The sequence below is a fragment of the Salvia splendens genome, chromosome 17 (assembly GCF_004379255.2).
Source record: "Salvia splendens isolate huo1 chromosome 17, SspV2, whole genome shotgun sequence".
Lineage (NCBI taxonomy): Eukaryota > Viridiplantae > Streptophyta > Magnoliopsida > Lamiales > Lamiaceae > Salvia > Salvia splendens.
The window spans coordinates 994,031-1,019,639 of record NC_056048.1 but is presented as its reverse complement, the minus strand read 5'-3'; the positions used below and the strand labels follow the sequence as shown (position 1 = coordinate 1,019,639).

The following is a 25,609-nucleotide window of genomic DNA, read 5'->3' as shown; positions in this document are numbered from 1 at the left end:
TGGGGATAAAATGTCCCACAAAAAATCTTAGAGATCAAAATATCAAGGCTTTGTTTACCAAAAATAAGATATTTTCAAGTAAACTCCCGACCATAAGGTAAAACTGGCCTTTTATCTTTACAAAAACATGTTGAATAAAGATTGTTGACTCAGTAATTCAAAGCTCAAGACTTATCTAAACTTAGTCTTTATTAGTTTTCAAAATTCCCAATGTTTAGCTATTTTCTGTTTTCGTAGTGGTCCTATTCCTTAGCTATATTCAGTTCTGTGTAGAGTGCCTATAAATAGCACCTCATTTCAATGGAATAAGATAAGTCTTTTTGAGTTCTAATACACAAAGGCTACGTTTATTTCTTTCTTCTTGCCGTACTCTGCTTTCTATTTCCAACATTTGTGGCATCTAGAGCCAGGTTCAATTACGATGGCCAACGGGAGTTCGGTGAGTGCTACACAACCACTCATTCCAGTCTTCAAAGGAGAAGGCTACGAATACTGGAGCATTCGGATGCAGACTTTACTGAAGTCTTAAGATCTGTGGGACTTCGTAGAGCAGGGATATGCAGATCTCGACGAGGCGAACAGATTGCGGGAGAATAAGAATAAAGACTCGAAGGCGTTGGCGATCATCCAGCAAGCAGTCCACGATAGCGTCTTCTCCCGAATTGCAACGGCGAACACCTCGAAGCAAGCCTAGTCAACCTTGCAGAAAGAATTCAAAGGAGATTCAAAAGTCATCGTTGTGAGATTGCAATCACTTCGACGTGACTTTGAAACGCTGATCATGAAGAATGGAGAATATGTGGCTGATTTTTTGTCGAGGGCAATGGCAGCAGTCAGTCAAATGCGATCTTGCGGAGATAAGATCACAGACCAGACCATCGTTGAGAAGGTGCTCAGAAGCTTGACTCCAAAGTTTGATCATGTTGTAGCTGCAATGAAGAATCAAAGGACCTATCGGTTTTTTCATTTGAAGAACTGATGGGATCTCTGCAAGCTCATGAGTCAAGGATTAACCGATCGTTTGAAAAGTCTGATGAAAAAGCATTTCAAGTGAAAGGTGAATCCTCCAATCAGAAGGATTTCTCTACAGCAAGAGGACGAGGCAGATGAGGTTTCCGAGGTCGCGGGCGTGGCCAAGGTCGAGGTCGTGGTGGTCGATCTGATGTAAAACAATATTTTAGTGGACAACAATATTGAGTGCCATAATTGCGGCAAATATGGGCACGTGAAAGCAGATTGTTGGTCGAAGGAAAAACAAGCAAAATGCGTCCAAGAAGAGACGAATGATAACAAGTTATTCATGGCAGTAGCAGACGCCGTGGATGTGCCGAATGATGTGTGGTTCGTGGATAGTGGTTGCTCAAATCACATGTGTTTCAACAAGGAGATGTTCAAAGAGCTTGATGAATCTCGCAAGATTCAAGTCAGGCTAGGTGATGACAAATCTATTCAATTTGAGGGGAAAGGTACTGTTGGAGTAAAGGATGGCCATGGTAACACCAAACTCATTTATGATGTCTATTTTATTCCATACTTGGCACATAATTTATTGAGTGTTGGGCAATTGATATCTACTGGATATATGGTAGTGTTTGATGATAGTTTCTGTGTCATCAAAGAAAAGAAATCGGGGCAAATTATTGCAAAGGTTTACATGATGGAGAATAGAATGTTTCCGCTGTGAATGTCCAATGTGGAGAAATACGCTCTTGTTTATGGCACGCAAGAGGCGTCGAGCTGCCTAAAATTGATGATTTTGATTTATGTGAATGATGTATCTATGGAAAACAGACGAGGAAATCCTTTCCTAGTGGTGTATCGTGGAGAGCTTCTAACTGTCTTGAGCTCATTCACGCTGATTTGTGCGGCCCTATAAATACAGAGTCGATTGGTGGAAATTGGTATTTCTTTCTAATTACCGATGATTATAGTCGCATGAGTTGGGTTTATTTTATGAAAAATAAATCCAAAGCCTTTGAGAACTTCAAAAATTTAAAGGCAATGGTGGAGAAGCAAAGTGAGAAGAGCATCAAGGTTCTTCGTACAGATAGGGGTGGTGAGTTTTGCTCAAATGATTGTAATCATTTTTGCGAGACTAATGGAATACGCAAGGAAGCGACGTCTCTGACGCAAAGATGCAGCGGTGAAGGAATTGTCAAAATTGCCCTTTGAAGGCCTTAAGGGCATTTTCGTCAGAAAAAAGTTCAAAATACTTCAAATGATATTAACTTGTAGTTGACAGACCTAAAATGATATTTTCAAAGTTCACAGACCTAAAATGATACTTTGGCAAAGTTCGTGGACCTAAAAATATGTTCCCTCAAAATTAAATTTATTACAAGTGATCACGACTCCTTTCTATAATTAAATCAAACTAAAAGAGCATAAAATGCACACCAAATGGAAAGGAAATGAAAAGGGGAAAAAGAGAAAAGGAAAAGTAATTTGAAAATGAAAAACTATAGGAAATTATAAAAGCCTTTAATTTGACATTTCTCGTCCAACTAATAAATCAAGTTTTCAATCAGCACATCCACATGATAAAAGGAGAAAATATTATCGATTCTTTAATAAAAAAAAGGAAAAAAATGTCTCTCTCTCAAAACACATCCATTGTATCTAATGTTCCATCTTTACAGCAACTCTTAGCACTATATAGGCTATAACACATTAGTGATGTTTCGGGTCGGGCCCGCCCGGGCTGACCCGGTCGTCGTGGTACCACTTTTCCGCCATTTCTTTCCTCTTCAAGCTCTCCTTGATCGCCTCTCGGGCGTTGTCGATCAATGCCCGTCTCTCGGGAGGTGCAGAGGCGCGAGGGAGGAGACGCGACTGAGTGGCGGAGAATGTGAATGCTATCAAGGCAAAGCAAAACCAGAATTTAAGGGCAGCCATGTTGTTTATTGTGTGTATATGCCAATTACAAGTGTGTGTAGGAGATAGTGATGAAGGTAGAAATGTGGAGGTTGGAGAGAGGTTATTTATAGAGGGAGAAGAGAATAAGAAGCCAAATTTAGAGGAAGGTTTTCCACTTGAGATTCAAAGTGGGCTCATGTTTGCATGAGGAAAACTACACTTGTTTATATCAAGCGGCATTACAAAAACCCTACTAACATTCATGAATATGCAAACTAATATTAAGTAAGTATCTGATATGCTTTGTGATGTGAATTGATATTATATCAACAAATTATTATAGTTTTCATTTTAATTAAATATATCAAATACAAACTCAATATCAGTTCGCATATTCATGAATGTCAACTGATATTATTAGCTACTGATATACTCCTCTGTCCCAATAAATATGAAACATTTGGTTTTCGACACGAGATTTTATGCAGTGTTGTTTTGTGAGTTAATGAAGAAAGAGTAAAGTAAGAAAGATGAAAAATGGAAATAATGTTGTTTTCATTTTAAAAAAACGTTTCATTTTTAATGGGACAACCTAAAAGAGAAAACATTTCTTTTTTAATGGGACAAAAGGAGTAGTTATCATTTTAATTAAATATATCAATTTTAAAATTAAATATCTCAATCGAAATGATACCTACAAAAGTAGTAAAACTCATACTAATATTTTTCTACATCCGCCATTGGTCACGGTTGATTGATTGGATATGATAATTAAGCTTGCGCTTCCTTCGGTTTGGGGTTTAGAGTCTATGCATGTGATGTGGAGTTAGTGGTAAGGCTATCATTGCCATTTGAAGTATATTCAATTGCCGACGTGGATTTAAAAGTTATATATTCATTCCCTTTAGTCGTAATTGCCAATATTTTGCCGCCTTTCCGGTGGAGAAAGCCAATTAATTGTCTTATAATTCATGGATAGGGTAAGGTTGAAGTTAGTTAGTTCAAAGGGTTAGTTTATTTATGTCTATCTTTATCCTTATCATATTCTTTTGTTTTTTAATTAAATATTTAGGGGTATTAGCTAGGGCAGCTTGTTTGGCAGAGGATATATAAATATTAGCAAGTTGAAAAGTGAACTTTGCTTAGTAATTTAATTTAATATTTGTAAATTAATTTTAACGGTAAGTTCCATGAGTGAAAGTAAGATAGATATGCAATGCACTCCGACTCCCCATGACACTTGCCTCATCCCAATATATATATAAAAATTGAATAGAGAGGTGAAAATTTGAGTAAGTAGTAGATAAATAGTAGAAAAGCATTTGCCAAGTCACTTAGTTTGAATTCTTGCAGATATGCCGACGTTATGAATCATGTTGTTAAGGGCAACGATTTTCCACCAATAATTACTATTTTTATGGGTGGAGGGTTGCATGCATGTAAGGGCATCCATAATGCAATGCTGCCAGATCACAGAGAATGGCTCGCGGCTGACGTTGTGGGGCTGGTCGGCACAGTTATGGTGCAATTCGCGCCAATTTTATTTTATTACTATTATTTTTTGGTCTGTTAACGTATTTGAAGTTAAATTATAATTTTAGTGTTTAGACTTTTGTATCAAGTACTTATATGAAATAGAAGATTAATTAAAATAATGAAATAAAAAAGTAAATAGTGGGCCCATAACCAGGACATATCCAAGCATCCAAGCCCCTTGGCCTAGCGGTAAAGGGCGCTGGATACCGCGTCCATCCTGGAGGTCTCGAGTTCGAACCCTGGGTGGCGTAATTTGTCTTTCCTCCTTGTTATAGGAGTTGATTTGTAATTTCCTTGATTTGTAATTTCCTCCTTCATATATATGATATAAATATATGAAGTTAATTTTTTTTTTTAAAAAAAAAAAAAAAAAAAACCAGGACATATCCAAGCCCCCTAGCTCAAGTGGTTGATAAGGGTGGCAAGGATATGGCACCATCCTGGAGGTCTTGAGTTCGACTCCTGGATGGCGCGACTTTGGGATTAATTTCCCTGTGGGTCTGTTCAAGGTTGTTTCCTTGGGGCTTGGCAAGCTTTTGAGCTTGGACGCGTCTGAGGGTGGCGGATAGTCTACCGGGGCTGAACTCGTCGGAGGGAGTGCAGTCTACGAGCCAACATTGGCTAGTTCACGCCCGAACCCGTCGGAGGGAAGCTAAAGTATTCGAGCCACGAGGGGCTGTGGCGGACTAGTTCGCTTGCCGAATGTATCTCGAACTCCTATGTATGAAAAAAAAAACTAGGACATGAACATGTCTACTAGTACTACATATCCGTGGCTGTGTTGTTAGTGTTTGTGATAAAATTTGGGAGAGGGTGATTTTACACATGAATAGTAGAGACCTATTGAAAAACTAGATAAAATTAAATACCACAAATACCAAATACCATAACACATGTACCTACAATTTCAAGTATAGAAATTGGATGGTTACATTTCAGAAATTAGGGCAGCCAAATTCAAATATTTTTCTTGGTCTTGAAAATATAGACATTCATTTGCATATGGAACTAATAGGAATTTGTCCAATAATAAAAGGAGGTTGTAGAAAAAATGCAGAATATATTAAGGCAAAATTTGTATGGATGCCAGCTAGCTAGAGATAATATGTTTCGAATTTGTAAACAAAACAAAGTTAAATAAAACATACAAGATTACGTAAAAAGTTCGAAAGTTAAATGTTTGTTAAAATAAACATTGTGACTTTTGGATTCTAGAGAAGCACTTTCATATTCTACACAAAACAACAAAGAAAACAGAAAGGCAAAACATATGTATAAAATTAGAACATAGATAGCCTATCACTTAGTGATTTTATGTCCATTGTGAACCACTTAAATAATACTAGCACTAAAACATGCACTTAAAAATTGAATGGAAACATTAAAATCCTCTTTAATGTAATATGCACTTCAAGTCTTCAACAAACCTTAATGGAACAATGAAAAATTTACTAAAAAGGTAATTAACACAAATAATTAAACATAGATTTTATCAGAGGCCAGACGACCATCAGCGGTCGAGGTGGAACGGCGGGCAGCTGGACGAGAAATGGGGTGTGCAATGCAGCCGTGTCCGGGCGGCTGCATTGCGTGTGCCCTTACTATTACCAAGAAAATTGGGCAAGGGAAAATTAGTGCATGATAATTATTAAGTTTTAATTTCAACAAAGAAATAAAATGCCGACCAATGCAATCCCCATGTTAAGGGCTTTTCCCTTAACTATGATCGACGACTACCTTCGGCGATCGTTATCCTCTCCGGCGTCCAATCGTAGGATCAGCTGAGGCAAGATTTGGCTGTGCACGGAAGTCCTTTCCGTCGGGCAGCACAAGATCTAGGGTTTGTAAAATTATCAACGAGAAGTTTGGCAAAATAATATATTAATTCATAATGTGTTTATGAACAAAATAGCCCTATTTATAATCTAAGGACCCTAGGGTTGGTTCGACCTCCTAAACATCTCGGGAAAGAACCAACAAAGAAAATCCGAAATAAAATAATAAAATATTAATATCCAACTAAATAAATAAATAAAAAAACATTAAAAAACTTGCTATCTAGTCTTCTACTTGGACACGAACTCGCTGAGCTTGTTCGGTGGTCTCACATTCCTTTTCGGCTTTGACGTCGCGATCGAAGTTGGCCTCGCTGCCTCTCGCCCTTCGATCAGCGACTACCTCGCTCCTTCTCGCTGCTCAGCTGGTGTCGTTGGTGGCGGTTGTGGAACCGTATCAACCTCCTCCCCGATAGCAACATCCTTGTCCTCAAGGAGCACGTTTGGAAATCTGCTCTTGATCACATCCAGCAGCTCCCAAGTAGGTGAATCCGAGCCGTCCGACCAATGGACCAGCACATGTTCGGGCGGCTGATCATTGTGCCAAAGCATACGTCTATCCAACACCCTCACAGGGTAAACCATCGGCCTATCCCCGAAAAACTCCGAAGGAAGGTCCATACCTAGGTCGACATCACCTCCTGCGGCAAAAGGCCGAAGAAGACCCACATGGAAGACGTTGTGGATTCTGCTCCCCTCCGATAAGCCATTTGTCCAATCCCCTCGATCACCTCAAATGGTCCATAATATCTGCGCGCCAATTTAGCCGATAATGGCCTAGCCACTTAATGTTGCTTGTAAGGCTGCAACTTTAGCAAAACCTTGTCACCCATCTGGAACTCGACATTGCGACGATGTTTATTTGCAGAGTCGCGCATCCTCTGCTGGGCTCGCTCCAAATTCCGACGAAGGTCTACCAGCAACTCTCCCCGCTGTCTGATTAGATCAGCCGCATACGGTGGCATCGCGGCCGAAGGCGGCGCAAACACCAAACTTGGTGGCTCCCTTCCATAAAGCGCCTTGAAAGGTGACATCCCCAAACCGGCGTGATGAAAGTAGTAGAGTGCCAGTTCTGCCAAAGGCAAAAAGTTTGCCCACTTGGACAGACGATCTACCGTAAACTCTCTCAGACACTCGAGGCCCATATTTCTCACCTCCGTCTGCCCATCCGACTGTGGGTGCTAGGCAGTCGAAAAATTCAGCTTTGTTCCGCTCAATCGCATGATATCTTCCCATACTTTATTCAAAAACACCGAGTCGCGGTCTTGGGAAAACCGTGGTGACGCACCACTGTACTAACGAACAAATGAGCCACCCTTAAGGCATCAAAACGGGTCGGGAGGGCGGCAGAGTGTGCATATTTGGATAGTCTATCCACCACCACCATTATCGTCGTATATCCCCGAGATTGTGGAAGGCCCGTAACAAAATCCAAGGATACGTCCTCCCAAACCTGAGAAGGAATCGGCAATGGCTGCAGCAAGCCTGCAAGTTTCTGAGTGGAATATTTGGTCGTCTGACAAACCACACACGCTTCGACAAACCGTCGTACTTCATTTTTCATGTTAGGCCAATAGAACTCTGCAGATATACGCCGAAGAGTGCGTTCAAAGCCCTGGTGTCCTGCAGACTGTGAACTGTGATACTCGTCCAGGATGGGCGCTCTCGCTGACGAACGCGATCCTACAAAAATTCTGCGCTTGTAGTATACCAAACCTTCGACCCATGTAAGGTGCGGCGGAGCGCAACCCTGCTTAATCTGCATCGTAATCTCTCTTAATTCAGGGGATGACGTCGTTTCGCTGTGCAATAACTCAATTAAATGGGGAACAGGGCGCGCGACCGCCACCAAAAGAGCACAGAGGTGCTCTGGCCTCTACGAATCAGACTCGTCGGCCTCTCGAAGGTCGTCGCGCGGCGGCTCCTAGCGACCGGGAAACGCATCAGCCGATTTATTAGAAGAGCCCTTCTTATACTCGATAGAGAATTTGTACCCCATGAGTTTCCGGACGTACAACTGTTGATCCGGCGTCTGGACCACCTGTTGGAGTAATTCCTTTAGGCTCCTAATAACAAATTCGCGGCCCAAAAGGTACTGGCGCCACTTCTGAACTACTTCCACGACTGCATACAACTCCTTGTGATATGTGGATGCGACACGGCGACGAGGGCCCAACTTTTTACTGAAATAAGCGATCGGATGATTGTCTTGTAATAAAACCGCGCCGATGCCCACATCCGAGGCGTCACTCTCGATGCAGAATGGTCGTTCGAAATTAGGGAGGCGGAGGACCGGAGCAGTTGTCATGGTTGTTTTTAAATCCTGAAAGCTCGAATCCGCTTCAGATGACCAATCGAAGGCATCCTTTTCAGGAGTTCTATCCACGTAGTGTGCGATAAAACGGCGGTAATACCCCGTTAAACCAAGAAACCCCCTCAGCTGCTTTACTGTTTTCAGCTTCGGCCATGCTGTCATTGCCTCAATCTTGTTTGGGTCAGCCTTCAACAACCCCTCACCGATTAAGTGACCCAAGTATTCTACCGTTGCGCTGCAGAATGAGCACTTAGATAGCTTCACAAAAAAACTGTGTTGCTGCAGAACTCCTAATACTTCCGCAAGATGCTCTCCATGAGCCTCGACAGACGGGCTATAAATCAAGATGTCATCGAAGAAGACAATGACAAACCGCCGAAGCATCGGCTGAAAAATTGCGTTCATTGCAGCCTGGAACGTCGACGGAGCATTTGTTAGACAGAACGACATTACTAGGAACTCAAAGTGTCCATCGTGTGTGCGAAAAACCATTTTGAATATATCCTCGTCGTGCATCCTGATCTGATGATAGCCTGAGCGCAGATCCAGTTTAGTAAAAACCCGTGTCTTTCCCAACTCATCAAAAAGTTCATCAGCCGTCGGGATAGGGAAGTGATCTGGGATTATGTCTTGCAAATCGTGCGGGTTGGGTCGATATCGTGTCAACCCATTATCGACCCAACCCAATCGTGTCCCAACCCAACCCAACCCGAAATCATCGGGTTCTTATCGTGTCCCAACCCAATGGGTTCGTGTCGGGTTCGTGCATGTTATCGTGTATCCAAAAAAAAGTCAACTATCTGTTAATGATAGTAAGTTAGCTTGACACGACACGATAACGACTAAAACATGATGTTATTATACGATTTAAACATGATATTACACGATAAAATAAAAAATTACAAAATTAAAATAATTATTTTCTTAATCAAAATAATAAAATTAAAGTATAGTAGTATTAAATCTAAATAATAAATTAAATAATTAAAAATTTTCATTTTTAATAAAATCTAAGCATAATAATTTCTTAAAAATCATAAAAAATTAATTCATATTTTTAATTAATAAAATTAAAGTATAGTACTTTTTATATAATTAAAATTAAATTATAATATTTTTTAATTAATTAAAATTAAAGTATAATATTTTTAATCAACAAAAATAACTAAAATTAAAGTTTAATAATTTTTTAATTATTAAAAAACAATTATTATTTTTCTTAACGTATAACCCAAACCCGACCCAACTCGTTATCTTCGGGTTCATATTGGGTCGACCATATAATGACCCAAATCCTAAACGTGCGTGTTCGTGTCGTGTTAATTTTGGTCGGATCCGTGTCGTGTTATCATGTCGTATCAAAAATTGCCAGCCCTATCTGGGATAGTTGCATTTTTTAGTGCGCGGTAATCAATACAGAAACGGAATATACCATCCTTCTTGCGGATAAGGAGTACTGGCGACGAGAATAGACTGTTGCTCTGTTGAATGATCCAATGTTCTAACATTTCTCGGACCTGCCGTTCAACCTCATTCTTCTCAAAATAAGGATAACGGTAGGGACGTACGTTCATGGGATTGGTACCTGGCAATAAGTGCACACGGTGGTCAAATGGCCTTTTGGGCGACATACCCTAGGGTAGGCTGAACACGGGGCGAAACTGCTCCAGCGTCGCTGTCACACCTGGTGGTAAGTTGGCTGGAAATTCCTCTGGTATAGCTGATGTTGAAGCCTGCTGATCCGGCTGTAAGAACAAAATTTCATAAAATTCCAGCGTGTCTCGTGCCGGTATCAGCGAGATCAACGATTGTAAAGTAATTCGCCGTGGTGGTGGAAGGATCCCTTTCAAAACAATCGCCTTGCCCACTGCTTGAATTCCAACGTTTTGCCTGCGAAGTCTGCAGTAACCTTTCCTAGAGATTCCATCCAATCCATTCTCAATATGATGTATGGGCCATGAACAGGCAAAATATGGAGGTCTACCATGAAAACTGTGCCCTGAATCACCAGCTTCGTCTGTCTTGAGACATGGGTACAAAGTAGAACCGCCCCGTTGCCAACGAGGACTCTAAACGGGCGAATTGGTAAAAGTGGGAGGTGTAAAGCCTCGGCGATCCGCGGGTGCAGAAAGTTGCGGTCGCTTCCGATGCTCACCTCTCTATCCTGAACCAAGCCAACCACTCGCAGGGGTCGTGAGCGTTGACCACCGTGGAGAGCCTGGATATGGGCAACCTCTGTTCTCTTTGGATCCTCATTTGTGAAACTTTCCAACTCCTCCAAGTCCACCTCATTTGTGAAACACACATGGCCTACCGCCCATTTATCCGGGCAATAGTAACACAGGCCTTGCCTTGAACGTTCTGTTTTCTCAGCCTGAGACACTCTAATTAGAGGCCTGCGCTGCTGCTCCATTGGGCGTCTTGGCGTGTTCTGCGGTTGGGTCGACCCCGGCGTGGGTTGAACGATCTGTGTGGCCGGCGGGAAACCCGATTGTCACTGTTCTGCCATGAGCGACGCGGGTTGTGTGCTGACTGAAGCTGTTGTCCCCGGTCCACCTGGGAATCTGCCAATTCCAAAGCCACTGCCATCGTCTCTGCCAGGGATGACGGTCGATGCAACTGTAGGCGTTCTTGCATATCCGGTTTAAGGCCAACGACGAACAACGTAAATAACTCCGATTCTGGAATTCCTTTGACACGATTGAGGTACTTTTCGAACGTGTTATGATATTCCTCAACCGTTTCGGTTTGCGTCAACTTGGCAATCAAACCAAAATAATTTTTAAAGCTCTATCTATCAAAGCGACGTCTAACGTCCTCCAAAAATTCATGCCACGTGACGAACTCGTTATTCGCACAATAGTTGAATACCCATTCTGACGCCGGTGGATCAAATAACATTACGGCGTAGTACAGGCGATGGGCATCTGGCATCATCAAGTGATCAAAATAGTATTGACTCTGGATATCCAATTTGTCAGGTCGGAACCGTTAAAATGCGGAGCCTGCATCTTTACATGTTGAGGCTTGTCGTATCCCGAAACATCTGACCGAAACCGTTGGGGAGGGTCCCAACACGAAGTCGGTCGGTCGAAAGACTGTTCGTACCCATTGAATCGATTGCGGGGCTGTGAGTTTCACGGCGGATCCCAGCAAGACCCTGCGCGGCCCTTGACTTCACGACGGTCGTACTCCCTTGACGAACCTTGGCGGAAACCAAAATTAAGGTTTCGGGCATTATACCCTCTATCCCATGCCATTCTCCGCCGAACACCTTCTTCGTCCCCGTCCTCAAACCCCGATGGAGGTTCTCCTTCACACGCAAGGATCGGTTCGAGTGTCTCAAATTTGCGATCAGTTTCGTCCTTCCACGCGTTAAATTTGTCAAATTTCTCTAATAATCGACCGAGTTTGTTATTCAAGTGATCGGTCTGGTGAGCGTCGTCCACTGGGCGACTCTCGAACTCACCCTCATCCATCGACGAGCGGTAATATCCGCCACCTTCGCGGCGGCCTCCGGTGGGTATACGACGAAAAATTTCGGAATTTGGGTCTTAATACGCTGACCTTTCGAAATGAGGGATTAATTACGCTGACCATTCGAAATATGGGTCAGAGGCATGCGAATTTTTCGGAATGTTTTCACCTTTTTATATTTATTCTCTTCATTTTTCTTATTATTTCCATTCCAATAATTATAAATTGTCTAAATTACCCTTAACCCAATTTCTCAAAAATTTCATTCTACTCCCTCCAAATGTCCTAAAAATCAATATGCTCTCTCATATTCTCACACCACAAATTATTTTCGCTTTTGAATTTTTGAAAAATGCTTCACGATTAGGAATTCAGTGATTATTAAATTTGATACTTTAATTATATTTAACCTCATTTTCGCATTTTTGTTTATGATTGTTTCTCCCACTTTAACCTCATTTAGTTAATCTATAAAAAATTTATATGTGGAGGGTGGAGGTGGAGGTGGAGACGGAGGCGCGTAAATGTGAGAATTTGAGAGAAAAGATTGAGTTTTTAGAATGGAGCGCAAATCAATATGCTCTACTCCCACCACATCGTCGGAGATGCAAGCTCGATCGTGAGGTTCATCAAAGCGTGGTGCGCCGCTGCTAAATTCGGGAGCGACGATGAATTACTGTCTTCATCCGATTCGCTTCCGCTCTACGACCGATTCGTGGTGAGCGATCCATCCGGATTGCTGAATCACCTCTGGAATCAATTGAAGAGTTTCAAAATTGAGACGCGGCCGCTGGAATTCCCCTTAAACAACGTCCGATCGACGTTTATTCTACAGAAGCGCGACATCCAGAAACTTAGGGATTTCGCTCAGGCGAAGAAACCGCACGTGACGCACTTATCCTCGTTCACGATCACGACCGCCTACGTTTGGAGCGGCTTAGCCAGATCCATGGCGGAATCCGACGAGGAAGTCGCCGCCGATGAGCCGAAGTACTTTGCCTTCGCGATGGACGGGCGATCGCGGACGGATCTGCCAGTCCCCGCCGCCTACTTCGGAAACTGCGTGGGCATGGGCTTGGTGGAATCGACGCACGCGGAGTTGAGAGGAGGCGACAGATTCCTGGCTGCCGTCGAGTTAATTGGAGACGAGATCGCAAACAAAATGAACAAAAAGGAAGCGAAGGTGGCGAAGGGTGGAGGCAAAGACGGTGAAGAGGCGCCGGGAAGAGATGGCGGCAAAGTAGAGGGTGGAGGCGGAGGCGGAGGCGCGTAAATGTGAGAATTTGAGAGAGAAGATTGAGTTTTTAGAATGGAGCGCAAATCATTTAGAGTAGAATGAAATTTTTGAGAAATTGGGTTAAAGGGTAGTTTAGATAATTTATAATTATTGAAAGTAAATTAATAAGAAAAAAGAAGAGAATAAATATAAAAGGTGAAAAACCTTTATTCCGAAAAATTTGCATGCCTCGAACCCATATTTCGAAAGGTCAGCGTAATTAATCCCTCATTTCGAAAGGTCAGCGTAATTAATCCCTCATTTCGAAAGGTCAGCATTAAGACCCAAATTCTGAAATTTCTCGTATACGACCCCCAAAGCGGTTTGCTGGGAAATTATCCGGACGTGGCGCTCCCCACGTCGCCTTGCCGGTGTTGTTGTTGTAACGTTTCATGAGTACACAGATGAAAGCACCAGATGTTAAGAGCTTTTCCCTTAACTATGATCGACGACTACCTTCGGCGATCGTTATCCTCTCCGGCGTCCAATCGTAGGATCTGCGGAGGGAAGATTTGGCTGTGCGCGGAAGTCCGTTCCGTCGGGCAGCACAAGATCTAGGGTTTGTAGGCAAAATAATATTTTCATTCATAATGTGTTTATGAACAATATAGCCCTATTTATATTCTAGGGACCCTAGGGTTGGTTCGATCCCCAAAACATCTCGGGAAAGAACCAACAAAGAAAACCCAAAATAAAATAATAAAATATTAATATCCAACTAAATAAATAAAAACATTAAAATAACTTGCTATCTAGTCTTCTACTTGGACACGAACTCGTCGAGCTTGTTCGGTGGTCTCACATTCCTTTACGGCTTTGACGTCGCGATCGAAGTTGGCCTCGCTGCCTCTCGCCCTTCGATCAGCGACTTCCTCTCTCCTTCTCGCTGCTCAGCTGGTGTCGTTGGTGGCGGTTGTGGAACCGTATCACCCCACCACAAAAAGTGGCAATATTTTTATATAATTAACGAAACTCAAAATAGAACTATGGAAAAAGCATTTGTTTTGGATCACTCACTAATTCCCATTGTTTTCAATTTATGCTTATCTTGTTTGTTTTAACGTACTTTTTGGGTAGTTGGAATCATTCAAAAGGGAAGAATCAACTAACCGATAGAAAACCAATATCATAAGAGAAACTAGCACTAACTAAATGAGCTAGCACCGACCATAATTTATCTTCTGCCTCAAAATCTTATATGATCTATGATATTATTGTTGCGAACGATGGAATATACTCTCTCTATACCCAAAGAGCCGACGATGTGGTTTATATTGTAGTTGGAGTTTGTATACTCCTTTTATTAAGAACTCCTATTACAATAAGAAGTTTCTGAATTTTCATATTCTACATCATATCATCTATTTGGTATATTAAAAACAAAGTTATTTTTTGAGATTATGTTATGAACAAGCCCGAGCAGGTCTAATAAAACAAGACAACCAAGCCAAGAGAACGTAACCTGGCCCAACTACCTGGGCCGTCCATTGCGATGAAACGTCGCGCCACAAAGCGGCCTCCAAGACTACACATAAGCTCACAAGTTTTCGGTTCTTTTATTTTATTTTATTGTAATTATGTCGAGCAAAATAAGATGGAGGTAAAGAAAAAAAATTAAAATATTACTAGAGGAGAAGGACTCATCCCTCAAATAAGAAAAAAATTTTCTAAAATTAAAAAATATACTATATTCTTATAGGACCGGAAAAAAAATGTCATGTTTATATAATGCCACTAGACTACCACGTAAGCTTAAATTTGGTCACATTATTTTTAATACCGGCCCAATCATAACAAATTCACATAACGACCTAAATTATTAAGATTAAATTCAAAATTCAGCAAAAATAACAAATTTGAGCCAAAATTTAAGATATTTTCGACTAAAAAAGAGTGGCCACAAATACCACAAAAGCTGTATCTCGTCGTTCTCAACATGACAGTGATGCTACTCCAAATCTATCTCTCGATTCTCTCTCTCTTTACATACTCTAAAAATCCAAATATCACAGATGAATAAAAGCAGCACAATTTCACACAATGCAATTTTAGTGCATTTCCTTTATGATGGAGTACGGACTAAACAAGCCCGACAGCAGTGACGGCCCATCAGCCCAAAGCCCAAGGAAGAGTATCAGATCGGCATTACCAAAGAGTTCGGCCCCAGCCTACAGCTCGGTAAAAGCCAACCAATCAGTTCGGCATTACCAAAGAGTTCGGTCCCAGCCTACAGCTCGGTAAAAGCCGACCAATCAAGCTTTACTCTCAGATCGGCAAAAGCTGCTCGGCAATAGTTCAGCAGTTCGGTCTCAGTATTTGACCGAACTGGGAGGTAGTCAACTCATGTCAGAACCTCCACGATCTCCACTACACCCACGATCTATTTAGTGGTGTCAAGCAGTCATTAACTCATGCAGGATAGTGGGCCCATGCAGGATCGCATGACCTCCACGACATCCACAACCATCATTAGTGGTGACGCAAGCCACGATCTTAGTTCAATGTATAAATAGAACTTAGATCAGATAGATTAGGGGATTCTCTCATTTTTCTCTAGAGATAAAATATCAAATAGCAAGTTTGTATTTGTAAGCTGTAGAAAACAGATCAAGCAATACAACTCTGCCCTCTTTTCTTCCCGTGGACGTAGATTTACCTCAGTAAATCGAACCACGTAAATCCTTTGTGTCGTGATCTTTATTCTCTACCAGCATTCACAAACATCAGAAATTCGCGGATTCATCACTGGCGCCGTCTGTGGGAAACAGAGAACCAAATTTGTGATAAAGCGAGTTTTTGATCCTCTTCTACCAAAAAAATGCATACCAGATCACACCGAGTCTTCCCAGCAGCCCGATTTAAATGAAGCTGTCAAGCTGTTCTTGGCCGAGAAGCAGGAGGAGTTCTTAACCTTCCTGCAGAAGAGCCAACAGCCGGAGAAGACAACGGTGGATTCTCCTTCCTCATCCAGACATGAAAGTCACTACCGCAGTAGTGCCGTGTCTTCCAGGAAGAAGAATCCTCAACCCCGACATGTTCCTGTTCCTCCTCGGTACCGGAACCACAGGAGAACTCCATCTCCTCCGTACCGAAGAGATGTCAGTTCGTCTGAAACGAACTGCAATAAGCTAACGATTGTGAGTCCAAGCTTCTAAAGAGGATACAAGACCACAATTCGGCTTAAACAAGCAGTTCGTCTGAAACGAGCTGCAAGCTAACGATTGTGAGTCCAAGCTTCTAAAGAGGATACAAGACCACAATTCGGCTTAAACAAGCAGTTCGTCTGAAACGAGCTGCAAGCTAACGATTGTGAGTCCAAGCTTCTAAAGAGGATACAAGACCACAATTCGGCTTAAACAAGCAGTTCGTCTGAAACGAGCTGCAAGCCAACGATTGTGAGTCCAAGTGATACGAACCTATATTATATTTATTTAGTTTAGATATTATAGGGATTTAGCAAATCTTTTCCATATCTTAGTTTTCTTATTCAATAAGTTAGGGTAGTATTCTAGTATTATAAATAGGAGAGCTTGTTATCATATTTAATCATCCATCAACAAATATATTATTTTGGCCAAATGCCTCGAGTTATGCTTTGAATCCATAATTCCCTACGCTACCTGCTGCCCGACGGAAGGTCTCCGCGCACAGCCGGAACGTATATCTGATCTGTAGCCGTTGCCCGACGGGTTGGAACCCGCGCACAGCCGCCCAGATCTTTATCTCCGCCGACCCTCACGGGCGCCGGATTATCTTTATCTCGTTATTGTCCGTTTTATCGGATCGTTAGGGATTAAGTCCTTAACAACTGGTGCTTTCATCGTGAGCTCACCCTCCCACCATCTCGAACCAAAGCTACACCACTGCCCGACGGAAAACATTCCGCGACAGTAACTGCTTTGGTTGTCGAGCCCCGCCTGTCCGCCGAGCTCTAGCCGCCGGACAACTCTACTTCTGCAACGCCCGAAGTGAAGGATTCCCGCGTGCCGCGTCGAAGTCAGACGATCATCACCACCATTTCTACCACAACCACGATTCAGTCCGTCGACATGTCATACGACTACGCCGGCTATTGCCATCGTAAATACAATTTCCCTCAACCCGTGCAGCCGTTTTACCCCTGCCACACCCGACAGCCCACTTGCTGGGACCCACCCTGCACCCGTCGGAGACAGCCCACTTGCTGGGACCCACCATGCACCCGTCGGACCACTGCATATCAACATTCTTCATCCTACGAGCTAGATATGTACTCACCATCACCGCCCAAGCGCCGACCTACTTGTTGGGACACACCTGTCTATCGAGAGACACCAAGGCAACGCCCCTTCAACGAGGTCTCGGTGTATGATCAGCCGCCACCCAAGTACAGGCAGGAACCCGTTTCCAGTAAACTAGATCGCGTTTTGGACATATTGGACAAATTCGAGGCTTGGAGCGACGACACAGATCACCGCTTCGAGAAGCTTGAGGAGTATCCGAGGCGACACCAACATCTTCATAATGGCCGCGCCGAGCAGCCTACATACCGGTCACCGCGGTCCGACCGATTTCTGAGTCACGGCACAGCTCCGTTGACTGTCGTTGCCCCGCCACGGTCCGGCGTCACGCATCGGCCACAACAGTCCAGCAAGTTTATTGATTCGGGGAAGCAGTGTGGTCTACCCAATACTCCCAATCTCATGGTTCAATCACTCACTCCTGTCCAACAAGCGGCCTTAGACGATTACAATGAGAAATTACGTATTTATAGGTTAGAGCAAGCCGCTTTGCTCGCCAGTTTGAACGGGTCGTTTGAGAAGAACATTCAAGATGAGAATTTAGCCGAAGAAAAAACTGATAATACTCCCACGATAGTATTCGGTGTTGAGGTTCCCAATGACATTACCGATGTTCACAATGATGGCGCTCCTCCTGATGTTCCAAACAACGAGTCCCCTGGAGAGTTCATCAAGAACAAAGGGATTGTCAAGAACGACAATGAGCCACCACAAGTGCTCGTTGGGGTATATGATGAGAAGATTGGTGAAAAGGAGGAGACATTGCTAGTAGATAAAGAGGAGGATGGTTCTATTGGTGAAGTGGAGAAGATAATCGCCTCACTCAATGTTGTTCAAGTGTCATCCAAAAATGTCGTTGGAAATTGTTGGGGCAAGAAAGGAGATAGTGCTTATACCGATTTGCCCGTAATTGCTTGTGTCAATGTGGATTTGAATGTCAGTGATGATCCAAATATGAATCATCGATCAACATCGTTCGACAAAGATGCAAGGTTGATTCCTCCGGGAAATGACACGCCGTGTTTGAGCATTCATGGAGGTGTGGCAAAACTTTTCATTTCAGCGTTGAATTGTCGTGACAACAATGTGGCGGGGGTGTCCACCATATCTTATACCCAACACGGTTCTCTATTGGTGATTTTGGGTGGAAATGATGAAGGGAGACGCCCAACTATTCGGTGGGCATTTGATCCAGGAGGAGATAAATCGCCAAAGCTGCTTCTTTCAACTCTTCGTAGCTTCGTGGTTCCCACCTTGAGGACAAGGTGGATTTTAACCGTGGGGGAGTTGATACGAACCTATATTATATTTATTTAGTTTAGATATTATAGGGATTTAGCAAATCTTTTCCATATCTTAGTTTTCTTATTCAATAAGTTAGGGTAGTATTCTAGTATTATAAATAGGAGAGCTTGTTATCATATTTAATCATCCATCAACAAATATATTATTTTGGCCAAATGCCTCGAGTTATGCTTTGAATCCATAATTCCCTACGCTACCTGCTGCCCGACGGAAGGTCTCCGCGCACAGCCGGAACGTATATCTGATCTGTAGCCGTTGCCCGACGGGTTGGAACCCGCGCACAGCCGCCCAGATCTTTATCTCCGCCGACCCTCACGGGCGCCGGATTATCTTTATCTCGTTATTGTCCGTTTTATCGGATCGTTAGGGATTAAGTCCTTAACACTTCTAAAGAGGATACAAGACCACAATTCGGCTTAAACAAGCAGTTCGTCTGAAACGAGCTGCAAGCCAACGATTGTGAGTCCAAGCTTCTAAAGAGGATACAAGACCACAATTCGGCTTAAACAAGCAGTTCGTCTGAAACGAGCTGCAAGCCAACGATTGTGAGTCAAAGCTTCTAAAGAGGATACAAGACCACAATTCGGCTTAAACAAGCAGTTCGTCTGAAACGAGCTGCAAGCCAACGATTGTGAGTCCAAGCTTCTAAAGAGGATACAAGACCACAATTCGGCTTAAACAAGATGTTTATTTCATCAGACCAAAGACGAGTCCGGTCAAAGATGTTTATTTCATCAGACCAAAGACGAGTCCGGTCAAAGATGTTTATTTCATCAGACCAAAGACGAGTCCGGTCAAAGATGTTTATTTCATCAGACCAAAGACGAGTCCGGTCAAAGATGTTTATTTCATCAGACCAAAGACGAGTCCGGTCAAAGATGTTTATTTCATCAGACCAAAGACGAGTCCGGTCAAAGATGTTTATTTCATCAGACCAAATACGAGTCCGGTCAAAGATGTTTATTTCATCAGACCAAAGACGAGTCCGGTCAAAGAAGTTTATTTCATCAGACCAAAGACGAGTCCGGTCAAAGATGTTTATTTCATCAGACCAAAGACGAGTCCGGTCAAAGATGTTTATTTCATCAGACCAAAGACGAGTCCGGTCAAAGATGTTTATTTCATCAGACCAAAGACGAGTCCGGTCAAAGATGTTTATTTCATCAGACCAAAGACGAGTCCGGTCAAAGATGTTTATTTCATCAGACCAAAGACGAGTCCGGTCAAAGAAGTTTACTTCATAAGACCGAGGACAAACATCAACTTACCCCGTACCTTTATCCAGAATGCCGAAGTGACTCGCTTCGCCGAAGTGATTCACTTCGCTTTTCGGGGGGGGTAGTGATGGAGTACGGACTAAACAAGCCCGACAGCAGTGACGGCCCATCAGCCCAAAGCCCAAGGAAGAGTATCAGATCGGCATTACCAAAGAGTTCGGCCCCAGCCTACAGCTCGGTAAAAGCCAACCAATCAGTTCGGCATTACCAAAGAGTTCGGTCCCAGCCTACAGCTCGGTAAAAGCCGACCAATCAAGCTTTACTCTCAGATCGGCAAAAGCTGCTCGGCAATAGTTCAGCAGTTCGGTCTCAGTATTTGACCGAACTGGGAGGTAGTCAACTCATGTCAGAACCTCCACGATCTCCACTACACCCACGATCTATTTAGTGGTGTCAAGCAGTCATTAACTCATGCAGGATAGTGGGCCCATGCAGGATCGCATGACCTCCACGACATCCACAACCATCATTAGTGGTGACGCAAGCCACGATCTTAGTTCAATGTATAAATAGAACTTAGATCAGATAGATTAGGGGATTCTCTCATTTTTCTCTAGAGATAAAATATCAAATAGCAAGTTTGTATTTGTAAGCTGTAGAAAACAGATCAAGCAATACAACTCTGCCCTCTTTTCTTCCCGTGGACGTAGATTTACCTCAGTAAATCGAACCACGTAAATCCTTTGTGTCGTGATCTTTATTCTCTACCAGCATTCACAAACATCAGAAATTCGCGGATTCATCACTTTAAATGAAATATTTTATAATCCAAACATTATTCCACAGCTGATTTTTTCGCGCTTATGAGGAACGCCGGCGGCGAGATCGTGGCGGTGGACGGCGGCTACATCGTCCGCTCCACCGGCAAAAAGGACCGCCACAGCAAGGTCTCCACCGCCAAGGGCCCCCGCGACCGCCGCGTCCGCCTCGCCGCCAACACCGCCATCCAATTCTACGACGTCCAGGACCGCCTCGGCTACGACCGCCCCAGCAAGGCCGTCGATTGGCTCCTCCGCCACGCCAAATCCGCCATCGACGACCTCGCTCAGCTCCCCCCCTGGCACCCCACCCCCTCCGCCGACGCCGGCAATTCCAATTCCGCCTTCCCTCCGCCCTCTCTCGACCCCTCCGCCGCCGCCGACGCCGCCAATTCGTGTTTCCCGGCGGCGGAAGGCGGATCCGCCGCGATGCGGCTGTTTCACACCTTCGCCGACTCCGATTTGCTCCGGAGCCAGGATTTGAGGCTCTCGCTGCAGTCTTTTCAGGAGCCGATTCTCCTCCACCACCACCAGCCGCCGCCGCCGCAGCAGAATCCGATTCAGATCGGAATCGAAGGATGGGCGGAGCACCACCAATTTCAGCAAATGTTAGGTCAAAATCAATTTGTTTCACAGAGGGGAACCCTTCAGTCCAATAACACACCTTCAATTCGCGCCTGGATGGATTCATCCGCCGCCGATCCATTCGCCTCCGGCTTCTCCGGATTCGCCATCCACGCGCGAAACGAGGACGAGCGCGGCAGCGGCTATTCCGATAAGCCGTCCTCCGCCTCCTCCGGCTCTCGTCACTGATAAGTAAGTAAGTTCTCTAACGGTTGTGTTTAAAATTTAAAATTTTAAATATGGAATAGTATCCGTTATGAATCTAGATCTTTATTCGTGTCTGTCTAATGGATATTACAATAATTTTAATTAGAGCGATCGAGAATTTGTGCGGAAGACGAGGAAGAAGATCGAGATACTCTGATCGTCTACGTGTAATGTATTGTTTCGTTTCTCGTCTGCTACTTTGTTTTTAGTATGTTTAGTGTCATGTATTCAACTCAATAACTGCTTTTAATTTGGTGTTATGTCATGTTGCTTGAGGTTTGATCAAGTGAGTTTGAATTTTATTTTATTGAATGCCATTAATCTGGCATTTTCTATGAAAAAAATACAATTACTTTGAGCTGTTTATTAGTAGGATTATAATTTAGATGAGACAACTAGGAATAATTACGTTGTTTCTTGAAGAGAAATTAATGGTGTCAAAGGGATAGTTGGAAGTCATTAATTATTTCTTATTTTGCTTTTACTACTTGAAAGCTCATCAACTTCTTTAGTCCAACAAAAGGAATAGGTAAAGCTACTCATCCTTCCCCGTCTCCATCCGTACTCGGGTGTTGGGGAGCGTTCGGATAATGGTCGTTTTCCACCAACATCAAGCCCCCCGAGTCAGGCCGGATAAGGGTCGCTCCTCCTATTATCAATTAGTTTTCAGATAGAACATCCCTAGGTTTGATTGATCTCCTTTTACATGTCAGATATGCTTCAACGAATAAGATCAAACTAAATACTAGTACGAATTGAGTTATACTGTATCGAATTTGTGAAGTAAAAAGAAATTGAACTATGTATGGGGTATGCTTCAATGAATGAGACCGCATTTAGTTAGTATCTCTCCTCTACTTGTGGGATACACTTTCAATAAATAAGACCACAACTAGTTTCTTCAAATATGAGGTATGTTTCAGTAAATGAGACTTGCATCGTGCCTCAGTGAACAATACTAGAAGATCCAATGGGCTAAGAAATGAGATGGCAAAATAAAGAAGATGCCCTCTTATTACACACACATCAATATTTGGAACTTAGTCATCAATGTATTCATGGTCCCCTACCCTGCAGTGCCTTTAAAATCTTTTGAAATCTAGTTTAAATGCTGTCTTACCTCACACACAAACAACAAGAAGTAAATTTAAAAAAAGATAAATAAAATGTTTTGCATAGGCATGGTGACTATCTGTCAATGGTTGTTGGTACATCTTAATTCGCCGCATGAGTCCTAGAAGAGTGAAGAATAGCATCTTAATTCGTAATTTGGAGATGTCGTTGACCCCATGGTGCGGTGGCTCTATCCCAACCTTATAGGACTGATTTTTAGTTTTATTCGCCATTTGTCTTCTATTGCCAGCAACGACTATCGCACTCTCTTTGCCTTCCGACATAAGCAATGACCTGTCTCTGACTCCATGAGTTTCCATTTTTTGGATCCGCCATTGATCCATAGTCTCTTTTACTTGGAAAAATACTTAGTAGTTATAGAAATTTTAATCATGCTATGTGGTATAGTCATATTCATTGTTGTTCGCAGCTCAATCTCCTTATCTTTTTGGTTCCTTATCACGTTGTTTTGATGCTTAGGTGACAAATGTTTTATATCATTTTCCCAATAAAACATTATGGAAGCCCAAGGTTGTAATATAGGAAAAAATGCTAACAAAATTTTTTAATAGAGTTGTGTAGTATTTTATATTATTTTATTTTAAAACAATAAAAAATATTAACAGATCCGATTGGTCCCGGCGGGGCTCGAACCCGCGACCTTCGGCTCATAAGACCAACGCTCTAACCAACTGAGCTACGGGACCTTGGATGATAAATAATGTGCAAAAGAGATATTTCTAAGATTAATAAAGCAATTAGTTGTCTAGTTTAAGGATTTTTTTTCTTGTTTTGTTTCTTTTTAAGGTAAAAGATAGTAAAAAATATAAGCTTGTTAATATTACTATAACATAGAAGATTGTCGTCACATACAATTTTCATAAGGGTCGTTCGAGTGCCTATTGGTGTGTGGCGTGATGAAAAACATAAATCAATATATTAGTTTATGAAACAAATATGTTAATTAAATAATAACATAAAAATTAACACCAATTACATATTATGATAGTATATCCAGAGTACTTAATTTTTCAATCGTGTCTAAATGTCACGAGTTCTATTTCCTCAATCCTTAACTTTAAATTCTTACTTTTATTTTACTATACAAGAATGAGTTTGAGATTCCAATAGAAAAGTCGCGTTTTGAGCAAAGTAAAGTCGCGTTTAACTTTGACCACCTTATCTACCAACTAGAAATCACAACCGCTCCAAATCCAAACAAAACAACAATGGCTTCTTCAGCATCTCCACCGTCGTGTGCTCTCACGGTGTCGAAGCCGCCACCCTCCCTCACTTCCCTCTCCGCCTTCTCCTCCCTCAAAATCCGAACCCCGGGAAGAGCGAGGCCGAATTCGGCTTTCACAGCCGAATTCGACCTCGCTTACTTCGAGAGGGACCTCGAAGGCGGCGACGCGCCGCCGGAGGCGGAGGACAAGGAGGAGCCGCAGTGCTCACCCGGGCTCCGGAAGTACGAGACCATGGTCGTCCTCCGCCCCGACATGTCGGAGGACGAGCGCCTCACATTCACTCAAAAATATGAAGAGGTAATGAATTTTGTTTATTTTGTTGATTTTTAAGAAGTTTTGGGTGAATCAAGAACGAAGTGTAATTGCGTTCCTGTTATCGATGAATTTGAAGTTGAGTTGATCGTGTTCCAAGTGAGTGTTAGAGAACGGTTTATAGGAATGAGATTCTATCGACGTATTTAGGGAACCATTAATTGAGAAATTGAGTCGATTGATAGATAGTTGTCATAAATGTAGTATAGATAGATAAGGTAAAAACGTGGTAAGAACAAAAATTATAGGTCATTTTAGATCAGATAACCTCAAGATAGCGGAGTCATCTACCCTTACAAATAGACCTTTAGATGATTATGGTGAATTATGTTATAATTTTACAACATTGGGTTTATAGTTTTTGTGTTGGTGTGAAATTGGATGGGATTGAGGTTGTGGGGAATGTGGTTTCCAATGTTTACATTTTGGTGGTTGGAAATTTCGTAGGATTGATGTAAATACGTTGATAGTATCTCATTCCTATAAATCTGAAGTTCAAAATGAGAATCAATAGTTTTCTCTATGTGGTTTCATATATGTATCATTTGTAAGACGATCAACTCTACGTTGTATTTATTGACGGTCACGAAGGTTCTCATTGTGAACTAAAGCAAATTCATCTTATTTAAGAGCAAAACAATACTTTAAGCTAGCAAATGAGAAGCGTCTTACCAACTAAATTGCGCTTCAGCCTGACCAATTTAGGGCGAATATTCATTTAAGCAAGTTATGGTGTATGTAAAACTCTGTTAAATGTGGGTTGTTTTGCAGTTGCTTGTAGCAGGTGGTGGGATGTACGTTGAGGTGTTCAATCGTGGCGTGATCCCACTCGCGTACAGCATCAAGAAGAAGAACAAGGCCGGAGAGACGAACACGTACATGGATGGGATCTACCTTCTCTTCACCTACTTCACCAAGCCCGAGTCGTTGAAAATTCTCTCCGACACACTACTTGCCGACGATGAGGTCATCCGGTCGTCCAGTTTCATGATCAGGAAAAGGAAGCTGTTTTAGGTATGTGGAATGTGTTGTTAAGTTGTTTGTAATGTTAGCCTAGATATTGTGTGCTTCCATGGCGAGAGAGAGATTTATTTTGGATTTTTGGAAGGTAAATGCATATTCATGTTCTACAATCCTAATTTTTGGATGTGTTACAAAACTATTAAATAAAAAATATGAAGAGCAACATATG

At 42.5% G+C, this 25,609-nt stretch overlaps 3 protein-coding genes and 1 non-coding gene across 5 annotated transcripts; 3 read left to right on the top strand and 1 right to left on the bottom strand.

Moving 5' to 3' along the window:
- Positions 1-12,595: 12,595 nt before the first annotated feature.
- On the top strand, positions 12,596-13,291 carry LOC121775377 (phenolic glucoside malonyltransferase 1-like). Its single transcript, XM_042172457.1, has one exon. The coding sequence runs from the start codon at positions 12,596-12,598 to the stop codon at positions 13,289-13,291; it is 696 nt and encodes a 231-aa protein (XP_042028391.1).
- Positions 13,292-20,908: 7,617 nt separating this feature from the next.
- On the top strand, positions 20,909-22,114 carry LOC121773814 (transcription factor TCP4-like). Of its 2 annotated transcripts, none has more exons than XM_042170727.1 (2): positions 20,909-21,734; positions 21,852-22,114. In XM_042170727.1, the coding sequence occupies exon 1, from the start codon at positions 20,960-20,962 to the stop codon at positions 21,725-21,727; it is 768 nt and encodes a 255-aa protein (XP_042026661.1). In that variant the 5' UTR covers positions 20,909-20,959; the 3' UTR covers positions 21,728-21,734; positions 21,852-22,114. The 2 variants fall into 2 exon arrangements, with proteins under 2 accessions (XP_042026661.1, XP_042026660.1); XM_042170726.1 differs by having other exon boundaries at positions 20,917-21,730.
- A 1,377-nt stretch (positions 22,115-23,491) lies between these two features.
- Positions 23,492-23,565, bottom strand: TRNAI-UAU. The gene has a single exon. It is a non-coding gene; the product is annotated as a tRNA-Ile (tRNA).
- Positions 23,566-24,051: 486 nt separating this feature from the next.
- LOC121773735 (30S ribosomal protein S6 alpha, chloroplastic-like) lies at positions 24,052-25,556 on the top strand. Its single transcript, XM_042170650.1, has 2 exons — positions 24,052-24,402; positions 25,189-25,556. The coding sequence occupies exons 1-2, from the start codon at positions 24,088-24,090 to the stop codon at positions 25,429-25,431; spliced, it is 558 nt and encodes a 185-aa protein (XP_042026584.1). The 5' UTR covers positions 24,052-24,087; the 3' UTR covers positions 25,432-25,556.
- The last annotated feature ends 53 nt before the right edge of the window (positions 25,557-25,609 follow it).